The following is a 20149-nucleotide window of genomic DNA, read 5'->3' on the forward strand; positions in this document are numbered from 1 at the left end:
GGCATATGCAGAAGCAAATATGCATTTGTAAATGTACAGTGTAAACGCTAAGTAGAGGGGACATCTGGCACTGTATTTCCTTCCCAAAGGAACCCTCCGATTAATAACCACGAGCAGAAAGAGATAGAATTCTTCAGAGAAGAATGGACGGCCAGTATTTCTGCTTCTACATTTTTGGAAGAAGCAGTTAGCTCGTAAAAAAATCTCTTTTAATTAAGATTTAGTCTCACAAAATATCTTACCTCAAGAACAAGCCACAGCTGTCCGCCCACATATTGATCCGCTTTGTAAAACATTCCATAGAATTTAACAACATTGGGGTGATTTGGAAGGAATTGCAAGATGTTGTATTCTGCTTCAATTTCTTCATCCACATCCTAAATTGGAGGCACACAGAGACGGGCACTTTACAAATATAACAGCTTTTTGGGCATGGGTTACATGACATAACACATCTAGAGACTGAATAGCAGTCACATAAACATGGCTTCCGGGCAGCATTAGAAATATTAAAGGGATAATAATAATAATAATAATAATAATAATAATAATAATAATATTTTATTTATATCCTGCCCTCCCCAGCCAAGGCCGGGCTCAGAGTGGCTAACAACAGTAAAAATAGCACAGTTTACATAAAATCACAATCAATTAATTGAAATACATTCTAAAATCAGTTCAGAATCAAATTAATGGCAACCATTGGGCTAGAGTTCTATGAAGATTACAGAAGGAGAGAGGGGGTCAGACTGTGCCTTGGCCAAAGGCCTGGCAGAACAGCTCCGTCTTGCAGGCTCTGCGGAAAGATGTCAAGTCCTGCAGGGCCCTAGTCTCTTGTGACAGAGTGTTCCACCAAGTCGGGGCCACAGCCCAAAAAGCCCTGGCTCTGGTTGAGGCCAGCCTAACCTCCCTGTGGCCCGGGATCTCCAAGATGTTTTTAAGACCGTAAGGTCCTCCGTGGGACATACCAGGAGAGGTCTGCTGAGGGGCCTTGGGAAGCTCTACTAGTAGATATGGGGAGTATGTCACTGGGGCAATTCTTAGGCCAATGGAAATCCCCTAGCCCTCCAATGGGAAGCTTGTTCCAGTGATAGCTCATCTTCCAGGGATATTGTGCTAGCAGAGTAAGGGGGAGGCTGTGTGTCGGGGGCAATGGGCGCAGAGACAGAGATGCCAACACACACCAGGAAGGGACCCGTGGTTAATAACCTCCTGCTGCAGTCAATGGGAAGGTAAAAGGAAAAGACGCCCCTACCTCTTGGTCTGCTCATAGCAGGGTGTAATGGTTGCATTGCCAGCAAATCTCCTCACTCACCTGTTAAGGTAAAATACAACTGCTCTACCTGCCTACATACTTAAGAAGACCTGTTAGGTAATAAATTTCATGGAATGCAATGAAACTTTCTTCTGATGTTTCAGATTGGGCTCTTATTCCCATAAACTCTGCCACGCGGGTGGTGCTGTGGTCTAAACCACTGAGCCTCCTGGGCTTGCCAATCAGAAGGTCGGTGGTTCGAATCCTCGCGATGGGGTGAGCTCCCATTTCTCTGTCCCGGCTCCTGCCAACCCAGCAGTTCAAAAGCACAACAGTGCAAGTAGATAAATAGGTACCACTGTGGCGGGAAGGTAAGCAGCATTTCTGTGCGCTCTGGCTTCCGTTATCGTGTTCCATTGTGCCAGAATCGGTTTAGTGATGCTGGCCACATGACCTGGAAAGCTGTCTGTGGACAAACGCCAGCTCCCTCGGCCTGAAAGCGAAGATGAGTGCCGCACCCCATAGTCAAATTTAACTGGACTTAACCGTCCAGGAGTCTTATACCTCCTATTTTTTTCTTCACCTTATTCCCATAAACTCTACTTTTCCTCAAACCATTTAGGTTTCATTTACAAATCATTTCACTTGACTCTAATTTTCCTCAGATAACTATTTTTCATTAAAAAATAAATAAATTACCTGTGCATCTCCTTTTTTTTAAAAAAAGTAACATTACCTATGCATGTCCCACACACAAACGGTACCAAACCTAGACACTTGTGGCGTATTGAGAAAGATTTTGGGTCTTTTGCTGCAATATGTTGAAACCTGAGAAGTCCACCTATCTTCAGAGTTGACTTCTTAAGCCTTGCAATTGCAGAGGCACATGCGATTTGTGAACCCAGTTTAGTTTTCAGAACCAAAGTGTGAGATCCCAGCACGGACAGAAGTCCAACCTTTGCACACAAACAAAAGCACCTGAGTTCAGTTGGGGTTAAATGCAATGTTGGAACAGCTACCTCCCTTAAAAAGGGTAAAGGGACCCCTGACCATTAGGTCCAGTCGTGGCTGACTCTGGGGTTGCGGCGCTCATCTCGCTTTATTGGCCGAGGGAGCCGGCATACAGCTTCCAGGTCTTGTGGCCAGCATGACTAAGCTGCTTCTGGTGAACCAGAGCAGCACACGGAAACGCCATTTACCTTCCCGCCGGAGTGGTACCTATTTATCTACTTGCACTTTGACGTGCTTTCGAACTGCTAGGTTGGCAGGAGCAGGGACTGAGCAACGGGAGCTCACCCCATCGCGGGGATTTGAACCATCGACCTTCTGATCAGCAAGTCCTAGGCTCTGTGGTTTAACCCACAGTGCCACCTGCGTCCCCGTACTACCTCCCTTACTTTCTGTCATAATGTGATTTTCGTACACCTGAACAATTACCCCCAAATGCTTGTATTTTCTTTAATTACTGAGTATGGGTATCACATCTGTTTGTGCAGGGGGTCTTGGATCTGTTTGGAGGGGGAAAGGGAAATCAAATTGTTAACTTTCCTCTTTACTTACACTGATAGGATCCAGAATCTTCACTGCTGCCAAACTGCCATCCTTCTTATGAGTAACTTTATAGACTTTCCCATACGTTCCCTTTCCAATGGTCTCAATAATTTCCCAGGTATCTGAGGGATCGGGTAACGATTCCAGCCCAATCATATTCTGATTATACTGAAACAATCCATAGAGTGGCTTCCTGCGGAAAGGAAATGGTTAAAGCAAAATATTACCGGGTTAGCTTCACATAAGCAACTCTCCTTGCCTCAGAGGCTGTCATGAGGAAAACTATGGTAATTAAGGGGGGTTGCCAAGTCTGGAAGCTAAATTGTGGCGACATCTAGGCTTCAGCTCCAGTCCCCGCAGCCACTGACATTTAGAAGCCATTGTAACTTCTAATTTGGGATTCTATTGCAAGCAACATCTCACTATCCAGCCCATTTGTTTCTCAACACAGATGTTAAGTTCTTGACTTGGAAGAACATACTCTCTTCCACAACATAGCTGTCAACTTACAGATTTGAAAATAAAGGACCAGCAGCCTCGAAAATAAGGGATCATCAGCCAAAATAAAGGATTTTCAGAGCACAGGTATGTTCAACTTCTGAGCCCCTCTGAGCCAAAGACAGAAAGCCCAGCCAGCAGCCAAACGAAGCCTCAAGCGGTGGTTCCCACAGCGCAGCAACCCGGCAAAGGGGATGCAGCAAGGAAAACCACCGTCACCATTATCAAATAATGGAGGCATATAATTTGGATAAAAAAACTAGGCTTCCAGGTGGAAAAATCAAAATTGGAAACAGAATTGTTAGACCCCAAAGTTAAGAACCTGTCAAGAATGTATAACTTGCTGTTGAAATGGAATACTCAGGATGAAACGGTGAAATCTGCTATGATTAAATGGGCACAAGATGTTGGACATAACATTATGATGGCTGACTGGGAACAGTTATGGACCACAGGTATGAAGTTTACAGCATGTAATGTCTTAAAAGAGAATCTAATGAAAATGATTTACAGGTGGTACATAACACCAGTCAAGCTTGCAAAAATCTACCATTTGCCCGAGAATAAATGTTGGAAATGTAATGAGACTGAAGGTACATTCTTTCACCTTTGGTGGACATGCCCAAGGATTAAGAACTTCTGGGAGATGATTTATAATGAAATGAAAAAGGTATTTAAATATACCTTTCTGAAGAAACCAGAGGCCTTTCTCCTGGGCATGGTCGGCCAATTGGTGCCAAAGAAGGATAGAACTTTCTTTATGTATGCTACAACAGCAGCAAGAATACTTATCGCAAAGCAGTGGAAGACACAAGATCTACCCACCCAGGAAGAATGGCAGATGAAGCTGATGGACTACATGGAATTGGCGGAAATGACTGGCAGAATCCGAGACCAGGAAGAAGAGTCGGTGGAAGAAGATTGGAAAAAATTCAATGTATATTTACAGAAATATTGCAAAATTAATGAATGTTAGAAGGATACTGGAATGAAGTTATATGGCTTTATCAGAAATGTTATAAAGAATTAAGTAAAAACAGATTGTTAATGGGCCAAAGTGAAAAATTTAAGGTTAGATTGTGTTAAGATAAATTATAGAAAATTTTTTGAGAAAGATGGAAAGGATTTGCTGAAATAGCTAATTGAACTAGAATACAAAAAAGGGAGGTGTGAGGAGGTCGGTGAAACAAGTAAATGAAAGGTAAAGATACAGAAATATTGGATGTGTTTTTAAATGTTTTTGTTTTTCTTGTTGTTTTGCTGTATTGTTTTTTGTTTTTGTTTTTGTTTTTGTTTTTGATGTATTGTAAGGTATTGTTTTGTTTTGTTTAACTTTTTATTGTTTCTTTTTTCTTTTTCTGTAACTATTAAACTTCTAATAAATATCTTTTTTTAAAAAAAAGGAAAACCACCGTCACCTCTCCGCTGGGAAGCGCTGAGCAAAGGCAAGTCCCCAGGCAACGTGACCGATTTGATCGGCACAAGGCATGCAAGCTCCATCCCCCAGTCGTTCTTAGACTCCTTATTGGGTGAGCAATGCAGCCAAGCAACACAGATGGAGCCTCCCTCCTCCCTGGCTGGCAGGGAGGGAGGGAGAGGAGCTGCTTCCTTTGAAACCCGGGAAATTTAAGGGACATCATTAAGGGACAGCAGCAGGACACAGCGCTGGGATAAAGGAGTTTCCCGCCAAATAAGGGACGCTTGACAGCTATGTTCCACAACCTTGTGTTCCTGCAGCTTGACCACTGAAGGTCTCCTGCGCCATCAAAATCCTCCACCAATTTTGTCATACTGCATTTTATTGCATGCAACTCTCTTCTTGGATATATGGATGCGTTATAAGAAAAATTTCCTATTTATACCCCACATATCTTACCGGGTTGCCCCAGCCACTCTGGGCAGCTTCCAACATACATAAAACTTTTTTAAGAAACTTCCCTATACAGGATTGCCTTCAGACGGCTCAGGGGTTGCTTAATTCCCTACCCTCCAACATTTCTCCAAAGAAAACAGGGACATCCTAAGGGAAAGTTGGACAGTCTGGGATCAAATCAGAAACCGGGAAGGCTTCTCTAAATCAGGGACATCCCTGGAAAATAGGGACACTTGGAGGGTCTGCAAATATCAGCATCTCAAAACCGTCAGAGTTGAACATTAGCTCCCCTTCTGGCGGTTCCCTCGCTGAAAGAAGCCAAGTTACAGGAAACCAGGCAGAGGGCCTTCTCGGTAGTGGCGCCCTGTGGAACACCCTCCCACCAGATGTCAAAGAGAACAACAAATACCCAACCTTTAGAAGACATCTGAAGGCAGCCCTGTTTAGTGAAGCTTTTAATGCTTAATAGGTTATTATTTTAGTGTTTTGCTGGAAGCCGCCCAGAGTGGCTGGGGAAACCCAGCCAGATGGGCGAGATATAAATAATAAATTACTATATTATTATTATTATTATTATTATTATTAGCTTGAAAGGAACCAAATATTTACACAAATAAAATCCAGCTTCTCATTATTTTTATAACCAGCACTGGAAGTAGCTCCTCCTTAAGTGTCTATTCTGCATATGGACGCATGCTGTGGGTATAAAAAAAACCATACACCCCTCATAATAAAATGCGCTTCAGAACAGCATAAGACCACAATTTGGTTGCAGGATGGCAATGCTTCTCTAAGTATGGAAATAGCCCTTCAGCTGACTTCCACAGGCTTTAGGCCTGCTGATACAAGCAAGCTGGTTCTTCCCCACCCAGTTTACTTTTTTAAAGCTCCAAAATCTATAGCTGTTATGTACTGAGTTGAATAGGATCCAAAATGCAGCAGTCTGATTGGGCCTAGAACAATAGGATCCAGAATGCAGCAGTCTGATTGGTCCAAAGGAGCCACCCAATCCAGCTCTAGGTGGAAGTGAATCCGCAACCTGATTGGCCTACAGGAGAATCCCGGAATTAGCCAATCACGTGGGGCCCATTGTGTAAATAATGTATATAAGGCAGACATTCTGGGGGAACTTCCATTCCTCCTCACCACTATGAGCTGAACAAAAAGCATGAAATCCACTTTCAACTCCGAGTATATTTCAATAGCTTCCTGATACAAGATGAACACAAAGGATTTTTGCTCTTCCATTTTTAAAAAAGATGCTTAGAAGAAAACAACCCCAGATTTGCAACATCTGTCTTTGTGCTCTAAAAACCTTTTATCTGCCAATACAAATTAACCCAGGCCTGGTGCGACAGTTTTGCAAAAGTTGAGAATACAAGCCAGAACACATTTTAACTTCAGTTATATAGATAGCCGGTTCCCTGTCTAAGAAAGATGAGGGCGCAGGTATCATTCATTATTGCATAGATGCACCCTCGGTGCCGAAGTCGCGCCGCAGGCAAAGGGAGGAAGAACTTCGAGTCAATCTCTCACTCTTAATAATCGTAAACATTAACTTGACAATAGAGGATCGTTTATAAAATGAATAGTGCAGCCAGAAAACAAATAAAGTACTGCAAGCCTCTACATCATTATACTTATGAAGAATGTTAACTGGTAAGATTCAGACACAATTATCAGAATCAAAATTACAGTGGCACCTTGGTTCTCAGATGCCTTGGTACTCAAACGACTTGGAACCCAAACACTGCAAACCCAGAAGTAAGTAGTCCAGTTTGCGAACTTTTTTTGGAAGTCGAATGTGCTGTTTTGAGGTTACGCTTCTGTTTTGAGTGCCACGCTTCCGTTTGCAGAGTTACGCTGAGGTCTGTCTGTTTTTGCTATTTATTTTGCATTTTTGTTTTTGCGGCTCCTTTTTTGTGACTGTGTGGAACCCAGTTCAGCTACTTATTGATTGATTGTGTGTGACTGCAATACATTGTTTATTGCTTTCATTTTATGGATCAATGGGCTCGTTAGATAGTAAAAATCCATGTTAAATTGCTGTTTTAAGGGTTGCTTTTTAAAAGTCTGGAACAGATTAATCCATTTTGAGTTGCTTTCTACGGGAAACCGCGCCTTGGTTTTGGAACACTTTGGTTTTGGAACGGACTTCCGGGATGGATTATATTTGAGAACCAAGGTACCACTGTAGCACCATTGTTCAGGATTGTTCTCCCTCCTCCGTGTGGTGAGTGGGGACCCTGTTGTAACAGTTCTTTGAATAAAGACCAGGCTTACTGTTAAGTTGTGGGTGAACATATCAGACGACACAGCGATTCTTCAAACAGCTCTTGTTTATTCACAGGCCAGAACAGAAATGAACTGAAGGGTTCAGCCAGCCTGCTTATATAGAGCAATACTAGAATGCAACAGTAACCATTTTCTGTAACTATCCAATCACTGAATGCCACTTTCAATCCCTTATTTGCATATGTGGAGCTGAACTATCTACAGTATCCCCCTGCTGGCCCAGGGTGAAAACTTCAGTACATAACACTTACTAGCTGCTTTGCTTCTCAATATACTCTGGTGGCCTCTGTTATTTTCTCCTATCGATAGGGAACCCACTTAAGGACTATATAAGGGCCGAATACCCCATAAAGGAAAGGGAGCAGTTTTTTCTTATAACAAGGGACATCAGGTTAGTAAAGGTTGGCATAAGTCAACCCTGAACAATTTGCCAATAAGAACTTCCACCAAAATGTAAGGCAATGGCCGCAAAGCAAAACGTGCGTCGGAATTAGCAATGCCAAATGTAAACAAATTAGCCAGTAAAACAATCAACAGCAAGATTGCATCAGCATTGCATAAACAGTTTCCAGGGAATTCAAAGGCCCTCTTCTCTCACCAGTCCCCACTGCTCATTCAACACATAAGAGGGCAGGATGTGTCAGACTAGTGAGCAAGGATAATAGAGCCACGCTAGCTCTTCCTGACCGATGGTGTTATTTCCAGCACAAGCCCTCTGAAACTGTAAATATCTTTACAGTTTTCAGCAACAGTAGCTGCCTTTCAGTGGAGAATCATTATCCAGTCCTCAGTAACATAAGCCTTCTGGACAGATCGGCCCTGAAATTAGTTCTAGGCTCGGCTCCAGAGCCATATTTTATTGAGGAGTCGTGATGTAAAACGCTACGCGTTTCTGGGACTCTGCAGTGGTTAGGTGGAGGCATCCCTAGCACTTGCAGCAGATACACTTGTGCAGCAAAGCAGAAAATATTGTTTTATTGTTCCATATGCACATCTCCACATGGTGCTGAGAGCGTCTGCATGCGCAATTAGCTCTGGCACATCGGCTTTCACCACCACATGGAAGATAGAAGGCTGAAGCTGCATTTGTGGGATAATCAGCTGCGGCCTTTCAGTGCCTCAAATAGAATAAAATTACTAAAGAGAGAGGAGTGTTTGGCGAGATTGCAGTGCGTCCATGTTCATGCCCGCAAACAGGCCAGATACTTGGAACGCTGCCACCTTCCATGAGCCTATAGGCAGAGGCAGTCTGGAAATCCACGTAGAAGGAAAATGTACAAAACAAACAAACAATTTATTATTTATACCCCACCCACCTGGCTTGGTTTCCCCAGTCACTCTGGGCGGCTCCCAACTTGGCTTCTCGCAGCGAGGAAACCGCCAGAAGGCCCTCGGCGCTGGACCTCAGTGTCCGGGCAGAACGATGGGGGTGGAGACGCTCCTTCAGGTATACTGGACCGAGGCCATTAAAACAAAACTGGGCAACGGCACAACGTCCGCCCGTAACTACCAAGCCTTCCTCGATCTCCTTCCCCCTTTGTTTTGACAGATCAGGGAAGGCTCGGGAGTCATGGGCAGGCGGTCGTTGCCCAGGAGGGGCCAGTTGGCTCTGGCTGGCTTCAGGAGCTGCTCACTGCCGTGGTGCAGGAAAAATGGCAGGCACCATGGCAGCAAGCAGTGAGCAGCGAGCAGCAAGCGGCTCCTGAAGCCAGCCAGAGCCAACTGCGCTAACAGGCTGGCTCCGGGCTGCTGAGGCTGCTGCTGCCATGTTTCCCGGGGACAGATTTGCAAATCTGGGGACTGTCCCCGGGAACCGGGGATGTCTGGTAACCCTGTCTTAGCCTTTCTTCTGAGAAAGTCCACTCCAACTGTTGCATTAAATGTTCAACAGTATACCTGAAGGAGCGTCTCCACCCCCATCGTTCAGCCCGGACACTGAGGTCCAGCACTGAGGGCCTTCTGGCAGTTCCCTTACTGAAAGAAGTGAGGTTGCAGGGAACCAGGCAGAGGGCCTTCTCAGTAGTGGCGCCCGCCCTGTGGAACGCCCTCCCACCAGATGTCAAAGAGAAGAACAACTACCAGACTTTTAATAATAATAATAATAATAATAATAATAATAATAATAATAATAATAAATTTTATTTATATCCCGCCCTCCCCAGCCGAAGCTGGGCTCAGGGCGGCTAACAACAATCAAAATAGCTCAACATTCTAAAACATTCATTATAAAATTAATTAAATCAAATTAAAATCAAATTAATGGCAACCATCAAGCAAAATTTTGTGCAGATTGCCAGAGGAGGGGGTCAGGCTGCGCCCTGACAAAAGGCCTGGTGGAACAGCTCTGTCTTTAGAAGACATCTGAAGGCAGCCCTGTTTAGGGAAGCTTTTAATGTTTGATGTATTACTGTATTTTAATACTTTGTTGGAAGCCGCCCAGAGTGGCTGGGGAAACCAAGCCAGATGGGAGGGGCATAAATAATAAATTATTATTATTATTAATAATAAAAACGCTGTGCATTTATGTTTCACAGGGTGCGAAAGAAGGGCTTTGCACCTTTGTACAATATGCATGTGTGCTTGGGCCCAGGGTCTTTTGCCTCACCATCCCCACTACTAACTCCCTGTTGCTACTCAGCTTAAAAAATAATAATTAAAAATGTCCCTGGATTCATTGAAAAAAATCTGGTAATCATAGGCTAAGAGTATAAACAAGCATCAGGGATGGGGAGGAGCTTGAGGATTGGGCAGAGGAGACAGGCGGGCAGAAGAAGGATCAAGGGGAATGGACCAGTGATTTGTGGGGTGATGTGCCACTTTAAGGCGGTTCAGAAGAGAAGGTTAAGGGGTGATATGATAGCCATGTTCAAATATATAAAAGGATGTCACATAGAGGAGGGAGAAAGGTTGTTTTCTGCTGCTCCAGAGAAGCGGACACGGAGCAATGGATCCAAACTACAAGAAAGAAGATTCCACCTAAACTTCCTGACAGTAAGAGCTGTTTGACAGTGGAATTTGCTGCCAAGGAGTGTGGTGGAGTCTCCTACTTTGGAGGTCTTTAAGCAGAGGCTTGACAACCATATGTCCGGAGTGCTCTGATGGTGTTTCCTGCTTGGCAGGGGGTTGGACTCGATGGCCCTTGTGGTCTCTTCCAACTCTATGATTCTATGATTCTAAGGCAGCTGCTAGAGGAGGAGAAGGAAGAAGAAGAGATCAGGTAGCTCTCCTTGGCACAACAGCACAAGCAGCCCTTCTCAGCCAGCGTTCCCAGGCCTCCTTGGCTGGCGCAGCTGCCAGAATTGGTGTGCCTGCTTCTGGAAGTGTGCTTTCAATCGGTGTGCCTGCTTCCAATGTACAGCAGCAGCGAAGGCTGCAGCGAAGGCCGAGGAGGCGGATGGAGGCAGAGGCTGGACACCCAGCTTCTGTGAATCCGGGATTGGGTGGTATGCAATTTACCTGGCTCTTTAGGGTACATGTGGTGGTTTTGCCCCAAAATCACCCCCTTTGGGGAACACGTTTTTCAAACAATCAAATGATAGATCCTCCAAGTGTCTCTATTTTCCAGGGCCGTCCGCAATTTGGAGAAGTCATCCCAGTTTGCTATTTGATCCCAGAATGTCCCACTTTTCTTTAGGATGTCCCTCTTTTCATTGCTGAAATGTTGGAGGGCACGGAATTATCCAACCCCTGAGCCGTCTGAACAGTACTGTACAGTATAGGGAAGGTTTTGTGTTTTTAAAATGTTTAATGTTTTGTTTTTACATATGTTGGAAGCTGCCCAGAGTGGCTGGGGCAACCCAGTGAGATGTGTATAAATAAGAAAATTATCATTATGGAACGGGACGTCCCTATTTTCATCAGAGAAATGTTGGAGTGTATGAAATGATAGGACAATTGCTACAAGCAGACCCCAAACTGGCCCTAGCATCTTATTTTACTCCTCAGATCAAGAACATTCTCCATTTATTAAATGCAGCTAGATTAGTGATGGCCATTGTGCTTATGGACAAATTAACCATCTCACAAAAGCAATATTGATCTGGGAGGGCGGAAGACTCACACCTTCTATACAACATGGCATCCTTTTATTGGCTTCGTTAAGACAATCGAACATGCTTTCACCCTCCATCGACTCACAGAACCTTATGGAGAGACACTTCCATTTGATTGCCTTTCTTGGAACATGTAAAACTACAACCTGCCACTATTTTTCTTTCTTTTCGGTACAACTACTAAGCTCTGTTTTCCATGTATGGCTACGTTTCGCTACTTGACATTAAAAATCAATTTTTAAAAAAGTTTTATTTATTTAAGGAGAACTTATGGCCTTAGGAGCCATATTTATTTAAGGAGAACTTAAGGGACGCAGGTGGCGCTGTGGGTTAAACCACAGAGGCTAGGACTTGCCAATCAGAAGGTTGGCAGTTCAAATCCCTGTGACGGGGTGAGCTCCCATTGCTCAGCCCCTGCTCCTGCCAACCTAGCAGTTCGAAAGCACGTCAGAGTGCAAGTAGATAAATAGGTACTGCTCTGGCAGGAAGGTAAACGGCATTTCCGTTTGCCAGAAGCAGCTTAGTCATGCTGGCCACATGACCAAGAAGCTGTACGCCGGCTCCCTCGGCCAGTGAAGCGAGATGAGCACCGCAACCCCAGAGTCGGCCACAACTGGACCTAATGGTCAGGGGTCCCTTTTCCTATGGACTAAATTTTCACAGCAGGAAGGGAATGGACAGGAAGACAACCAAGTGGGGAGAGGAAGAAGTGTTTGTAAAAAGGCTGAATACATAATGCACAAATGCCTTTACATGAACTTGGGCTTAATTCTTACCCTCCAACATTTCTCCGATGAAAATAAGGACATTCTATTCAACAACAACAACAACATCATCACCATCATCATCATTATTATTATTTATACCCCGCCCATCTGACTGGGTTGCCCAGCCACTCTGGGCAGTTTCCAATATATATATAAACATAATTAAACATTTAAAAAATCCCTATACATTACTGCCTTCAGGTGTCTTCTACAGGTTGTAGAGTTACTTATCCACTTGGCTTGGGAGTCGTATAAACAGACCCTCCAAAATTTTTCCAATGAAAATAGGGGCTTCCTAAGGAAAAGTGGGACATTCTGGAATCAAATCTGAAACCGGGACGGCTTCTGTAAATCCAGGATTTTCCTTGCTCTGTCAAGTGCATGAGGCCACAACAAGACTTTCAAGCTTTGCAGATGTTTGTAACAGATTGTCACGGAGAAACTCAGAGAATGATTAAAAAAAACACCACACAATCAGAGGCTAGATACTGCCTTTCTTTTAATTTGACGGGGTTCCTACTTCATACTAGCCATTTAAATTGTTGCACTTCTTTGCAAGATTTTTTTGCACTTCTACTTAAATACAGTGGTACCTCGCAAGACGAATGCCTCGCAAGACAAAAAACTCGCAAGACAAAAGGGTTTTTTGAGCTGCTTCGCAAGACAATTTTCCCTATGGGCTTGCTTCGCAAGACGGAAACGTCTTGCAAGTTTGTTTCCTTTTTCTTAACACCGTTAATACAGTTGCGACTTGACTTCGAGGAGCAACTCATAGAACGCGGTGTGGTAGCCTTTTTTGAGGTTTTTAAAGACTTTGGTGATTTTTGAAGCTTTTCCAAAACTTTCCCGACACCGTGCTTCGCAAGACGAAAAAAATCGCAAGACGACAAAACTCGCGGAACGAATTAATTTCGTCTTGCGAGGCACCACTGTACTAATATTTGCCCTTCAATTCAATGTGTTTCAGAAATTGAAGCAATGCACACAGAAGCAAGCACCTGTGTCCAATCGAGTCCCATGCATATCCAATGCACAGAATTGCAGTTTGGCTGCTCCAAATAAATTGCACCATTGATTTTTAGTGTATATATGTGTAAGGCGGGGAGCACAAATAGGTCAAAGAGCAGCAGCACATAGCACAACCCTATACTAAACCATGAATCAAAATTATTCTGCCACAAAACTGAGAAATCCGCTAGCCACCATTCTGTGGAATCAGCATGAAAAAAATATTGAAAGAGAACAATCAAATCATTTAACTAGTTGGATATTATACCCAAGTCCTGCAGTTGATAATGGGAGCAACCCATTCCCCATTGTACGCAGTATGAATTAACAGCCATTAGTCTAGCAATTCTATTAAGCAAATGAGATTTTTCTGCAGTCTCAAAACGTTGTAAAGCTGAAGAACACGGTACCACTTAGGTGAAATGGCTGTTTGGGTGATTTAACTACAATTCCTGTAAGTTAAGTAACAGCAACAGCATGTGCAAAAAGGGAAATAATCGCTGGCATTTAGCTAGTAGAATTCAGCTCTGCCCTAGGGCACGGTGCTGAAATGAAGTTTATAATCTCCCGAGTCCACTCGGTTACAAACTGCAGGTGGCAAATCAAATAGCTATGAACTATGTTCCCTGTATGTGAAAATCAATACCCGAGAAGGTTCTTTGGCTACACCTCCTTTGACAGCAATTTAACAGCAAGGACAAAACACATGTGCCAGTGAAATGTGAGATGTAAGGAGGATGGCCGACTGCAGCAGAACAGTGACCCTGGCAAACCAAAATCAGTCTCTCGCTGCCTTCTCTCGAAGCGTTTGGGGGGTAGGGAGTGTGCACAGGTGAGGAAGGGAAATCCGAAAGGAAGGGAAACTGGAAAGAAAATAATAATAATAATAATATCACTGCAGACTTAGCAGGAGCTACCTCATTTTCTAAAGCCAGCTTACATGATGTTGCGCTTTTGTCCCACAAACAGAGGACCAGACTTCTTCAGCATTTAAACGGTTGTCTCCTTTCCCCGAAGGATGACTTTCCTAAGTGCTACGGAAAACAGCTCCTTCTTCATATTTCCTTCCCGGCGTGTCCCCTGCAGTGCGCGGCGCGCACGGCTTGGGCTTCCGACTTAAGATCCTCGTCGCGGAGGGCACAGCTCAACTGGTGCAACCTCCAGCGGCTTCGCTTCATTATTGCTGCAGATTAATGTGACACTAATTGGTCCTGAGGCTGATCTATTTATCGAGTCTTTTACATGTATTGGGCTGCAGAATAAAAGCCACTTAGCTATTAAGCGACCAGCAGCAAGGGCTGGCTGTTTCATTCGCTCCTTTAATGCATTTGATTATGGCTTTCCAAGGCACCTTTTCGCTTTGAAGGGCAACTGGTCACCTCTCAGAATGTTTAAGTGACAAGTTTATTCATTTTTTCCTTTTTGAGGAGGTTCCCCCCACCTTAAAAATAGCCATCAGTCTTAGGCCATTAAAAAAAAAAAGTGAATATGGACTAGACTCCTAAATGCAGACGATTGTTCTTGCTCAAGATGAAATATTTCGTCGTCAAGCTAGCTGTTACGCATTCCCAGCGTGTGTGCAGAAGCCTAGCATGACACCAATTTACATAATTTCTCTTCTCCAAGCGGCTTCAAACAATAATAATAGGCATCTGAGATAGAATCTATTAATTTTAAAGTTACTTTGGCGGATATCTTTATGGAGCGACTTATCAAAAGGAACCTCCCGTTAAGATCCATAAATTACAAATGCGTTATCACTTCCAGGCCATTTTGGGAGTCGGGGGGGGGGTTAATTCCAAAGAGACGAGAGACAAACGTTTCCAGTTTTCCCCTATGGGAGCAGCTGGGAGAAAATGGCAGGAGGAGACGAGCATCCAATAATTACCTACATCAGCAATGAATTGGAAAATTAAATTAAGTCGGGACTGTTGTGGGTGGTTCATTGGCTGGGGAAGAGACATACAGACACGCACATCAAAACTGGGTTTAGCTCAAGGCTGTCCTAGGAGATTGCCTATCCTGGGGCAGCCATTTGCGGTGGCTGGAAAAGAGAAAAAAATACAGTGGTACCTCTGGTTGTGAACGGGATCTGTTCCGGAGGCCCGTTCGCAACATGAAAAGAGTGCAACCCGCAGCGGCGCATCTGCGCATGCTCGGGTTGTGATTCGCTGCTTCTGCGCGTGTGCGTGAAGCCATTTTACACTTCTGCGCATGAGCAAGCGGTGAAACCCGGAAGTAACCCTTTCCGGTACTTCCGGGTCACTGCGGGACGTAACATGAAGTGGACATAACATGAGGTATGATTGTACTACTGCTTTGCCCACATATGAATGATAGCCAGGAAAGGTTAAGATGAGTACAGTAGAGATGTGGGGATTCAGCTCAACCTACTAAATCTGCACCGTTCAAAAAATAAATAAATATGTGAACCAATCCACGACTGTCCCTCAGAATTCTCTGAATCTTGCAAGGGAGTCCTCCAGCCAAGTAATGTGTAAATAAATGCTAATAATAATAATAACAATAATAATAATTTATTTATACCCTGCCCATCTGGCTGAGTTTCCCCAGTCAGTATTAAGATTATTAAGGGAAAGTGTGTGTGTCAATGTGGGGTGTATCTTCACTGTAGCAGTCAAATACAACATTTCCTGTTTCCTAGAATGGACACACAGGGGAATGCGGCTCCAGACAGGGAGGACTTCCTGTCATACCTGCTCTGGAGCCTCCTCCCCCTGTGTGTGACCAGGTAGATGGGCATGCAGACCCTATAAAGGGGCTAGTCATCTTCCTCTGTTGCTGCTCTTTTGGCCCTTTGGTTCTTTTACCACCTTCTGCTGGCTCTTAGCCATCTGAAGAAATGAACCTATGCTGCCAATTCTCGTAGTAGACCAGTATGAAGTAAGCAGCACATAAGCGGCACACAAAACACTACCAAACCATTCTACATTCTAAATCTTATATTAATAATCCAAAAATTGAGGTTTTGGTTTTTATCACCAGTGACGAAAGAAATTAAATATTGTAGCTTAAGCCAAGAAGGAATGTAACATATGGACTGTAAGTAGAGACTTTTGTATTTGTCCGTTCAGATATTATTTAGAAATTTTATTTAAAAACTAATACGTTTTGGTTTGTGCCACCAGTGAATGTTTATAAATATATCAAAACCATGAGAGACTTTATTGAAGAAGCCTGAGACTCTTCATGGGCGAAACAGGTGGCAAACACTGGCACCCTGTCTAACTCTCATGCGTAACATCACGGACACTTTGTTTGATCAAATTTATCTTTGTTGATATCTAACCCTTGAGTGCAACATCGCTGACACTTCGTTTGATCAAACTTACCTTTGTTGATATCTACAGGAGCCTGGCTAAAGGAACCTTAAAGACTGAATCTTCCTTTTGGACACAATTTGAATGAGTTTCCTGTTTGTGGCTTCTGTAGTAGATCTTGTAGCTTGTTCTCTCAATTTTTGGATTATGAATATAAGATTTAGAACGTAGAATGGTTTGGTAGTGTTTTGTGTGCCGCTTATGTGTTGCTTAATTCATACTGGGCTCTTAGCCATCAGCACATGGCTCATCTCTCAGCCGAGCGGCAGTGTGGTGCAGTGGTTAAGAGCAGTAGTCTCGTAATCTGGGGAACCGTGTTCACGTCTCCGCTCCTCCACATGCAGCTGCTGGGTGACCTTGGGCCAGTCACACTTCTTTGAAGTCTCTCAGCCCCACTCACCTCACAGAGTGTTTGTTGTGGAGGAGGAAGGGAAAGGAGAATGTTAGCCGCTTTGAGACTCCTTCGGGTAGTGATAAAGCGGGATATCAAATCCAAACTCTTCTTCTTCTTCATCATCCTTACGGAGGATGGAAGTCACAAGGTAGAAAGTCTGAGGCCGAGCTCAGACTTCTTTTCTCTACAACTGTAACTACAAAATAAAGCCTGCCTTCAGGACAATACTGTGAACTGAATGTAAGTAAACTTTATCATTATTTTTAAAAGAAGACTAATGTGTCACTCTTCTTTTAGAGGGAACTAAAGGGGAAATTTAACAGGAACAATCCAATCTGGACAAGCCACGCTGGATTGCTCAATTTATATGATGGTAATGAATCCATGGGACGGAGGTAGCACTGTGGGTAAAACCTCAGCGCCTAGGACTTGCCGATCGCATGGTCGGCGGTTCGAATCCCCGCGGCGGGGTGAATTCCCGTTGTTCGGTCCCAGCTCCTGCCCACCTAGCAGTTCGAAAGCATTCTTAAGTGCAAGTAGATAAATAGGTACCGCTTTATAGCGGGAAGGTAAACGGTGTTTCCGTGTGCCTCGCTGGTGCAGGCTCACCAGAGCAGCTTCATCACGCTGGCCACGTGACCTGGAAGTGTCTTCGGACAGCGCTGGCCTCCGGCCTCTTAAGCGAGATGGGCGCGCAACCCCAGAGTCGGTCACGACTGGCCCGTACGGGCAGGGGTACCTTTACCTTTACCTTTAATGAATCCATATACTTGCTTCCGGGAATGTGCTCTGCTACTAGCTCACTAGCATGAGTGAGGAAGGATAACATTTAATCAATATATCCTCTCCTACTATCCACAACATTCCCACAGTAAATACCCAAAGTACCATACTAAAATTGCTTTTCCTGGCAGTCCGCCAGGAAACAGGAAGAAGAGTGAGCTAGAAAAATCTTATTGTCATATGGTTGGGAGAAGTATCATGCTCTGAAGCCTTATATGGTCCAGATGCAATCATGGCCTAGCACAGGGTCAGGTGAGCTTGCAGTTGTCACAGTCAGCTGTCTGATCAGCATTTTTAACACACACATTGGCTTCACAGCAGGAAGACAAAATGGAAGGAAGCAGAACATAACAGACCATTAATCAGATCACTTGGCCGTGTGGAAAAGAAGCGGCAGAAGTCTAAAAGAACATGCCTTCCCTATGATTCTTAGTGGAACAACTGACAGATCTTACCTGGCAGACAAAAATGGCTGTCTCCTACCCCAATTCACGGACACCGCTCAAAATATGGAATTTGCCATTTTAAATGCCTGTATATTGGTTGACTATAGTAAGGCCTAAGGCCTTATTGGCTACATGCCTTTAAAATAAATAACCCCGAGCAAATAAAAATATACTTCCTTCAAAGTACAAACTAAATCAGCAATTTTCATTCCACCTCAGGTTTATGTGTCATCTAATATGCCCCTTTTCTTCAAAAATAGGCCATGATCCAAAGGGATACACAGTACACTTCTGCTTGCACAAATACCTCCTTTTCCTCAGCTGCCTCACTGACTAACCACCCACGAAACTCTGAGGATGTTTGGTAGCTAACTCTGACTCAGCACCAGGAGCCATGGCCATATTGGAGAAGCAAGGAATTAAAACGTAGGAATGATTCTGCATCAGGAATCTTATCAACAGAAAGAAAGGGTGCGGGGAAGCCTTTGAATGTTAAAGTAAAATATTTGTGAATCTGGTACCCTACCCTTTCCTGGGGCAACCCCTGAACAACAGCATACATCGTAAATATGGCAGCCAGGGCTACACATCACCTGGGAAGACAGGCCAACTAATTCCAGTGTACTGGAAGAAGTAAAGATCACCTGTGTCAAAGCAATGATTCTTCAACATCAGCTTCACTGGACTGGTCGTATGGTGCAGATGCCGGATTATCGTCTTCCAAAGCAACTACTCTATTCCGAACTTTCAAATGGAAAGCGTAATGCTGGTGGTCAACAAAAGAGGTTCAAAGACTCTCAAGGCAATTCTAAAAAAAATGTAGTATAAACACCGACAACTGGGAAACACTGGCTTGCGAGCGCTCCAGTTGGAGAACAGCCTTTACCAAAGGTGTCATAGACTTTGAAGGCGCTCGAACTCAGGACGAAAGGGAGAAATGTGCTAAGAGGAAGGCACGCTTGGCAAACCCTCACCGTGATCATCTCCCTCCCAGAAACCTATGTCCCCACTGTGGAAGGACGTGTGGATCTGGAATTGGCCTCCACAGCCACTTACGAACTCACTTTTAAAACCGTGTTCATGGAAGACAATCTTACTCGGCTATGAGTGATTGCCAAAGAGGAGGAGGAGGTTAGGGTGCTGGACTAGGACATGAGAGACTAGGGTCCACCTCCCAGCTCAGTTGTGAAGCTCACTGGGTGACCTTCAGCGAGCCTCTCACTCTCATAGAATCATAGAAATGGAAGGAACACCCAATGGTCATATATCCAACCCCCTGCAATGCAGGAATCTCAACCTAACCTACCTCACAGGGTTATTGCCAAGGATAAAATGAAGAGAAGCTCAGGTGGTACCTAACACCAAGAAAACTAGCGCTAATACGCCCAGGAACCTCACCAAAATGCTGGAGAGGGTGTACCTCCACAGGCACATACCTCCACATGTGGTGGGAGTGCCCCAAAATCCAACTATTCTGGACAACAGCCATACGAGAAATATGTAAAATAACTAAGCAAGTATTAGAAAACACCCCAGAATTGGCCCTAATAAACATCTTCTAATAATGCCCATTTACACCACAAAGAACTCATGACCCACCTACTCTCAGCAGCCAGAAACACCATAACCAGACACTGGAGAGACCTGTCAGGAGTAAGCATGGACCAATGGTACCAAATAGTATGGGAAACAGCCTCACTAGAAAAATTAACCAATAAACTGAAACTGACATGGGGACAAACAGAAGAAGACACCTTCACCCCGGTATGGCTCCCCTTTATCACATACACAGCCCAACAAGACAATGACAAAAATCCACCAAATAGCATACAAATCAATATGGCTAACCTGATCCAAAACACCCACCCACCCCACTCACACACGAA

At 44.1% G+C, this 20149-nt stretch overlaps 1 protein-coding gene across 2 annotated transcripts in view; it reads right to left on the reverse strand.

Moving 5' to 3' along the window:
* Window positions 1-20149, reverse strand: part of MYO3B (myosin IIIB) — a 313368-nt gene that overhangs the window by 266858 nt on the left and 26361 nt on the right. The window contains exons 1-3 of one of the 2 annotated variants that reach the window (XM_082205522.1): window positions 14240-14287; window positions 2816-2999; window positions 243-377 (exon numbers count right to left, since the gene is read on the reverse strand). In XM_082205522.1, coding sequence (XP_082061648.1) covers window positions 243-377; window positions 2816-2999; window positions 14240-14241 — 321 coding nt within the window. In that variant the 5' untranslated portion in view covers window positions 14242-14287. Of the gene's footprint in view, window positions 1-242; window positions 378-2815; window positions 3000-14239; window positions 14288-20149 lie in introns of those variants that run through there. The other variant, XM_082205523.1, reaches the window with a different exon arrangement.

The sequence above is a fragment of the Podarcis vaucheri genome (genome assembly GCF_965113315.1).
Source record: "Podarcis vaucheri genome assembly, chromosome: 1".
NCBI lineage: Eukaryota > Metazoa > Chordata > Lepidosauria > Squamata > Lacertidae > Podarcis > Podarcis vaucheri.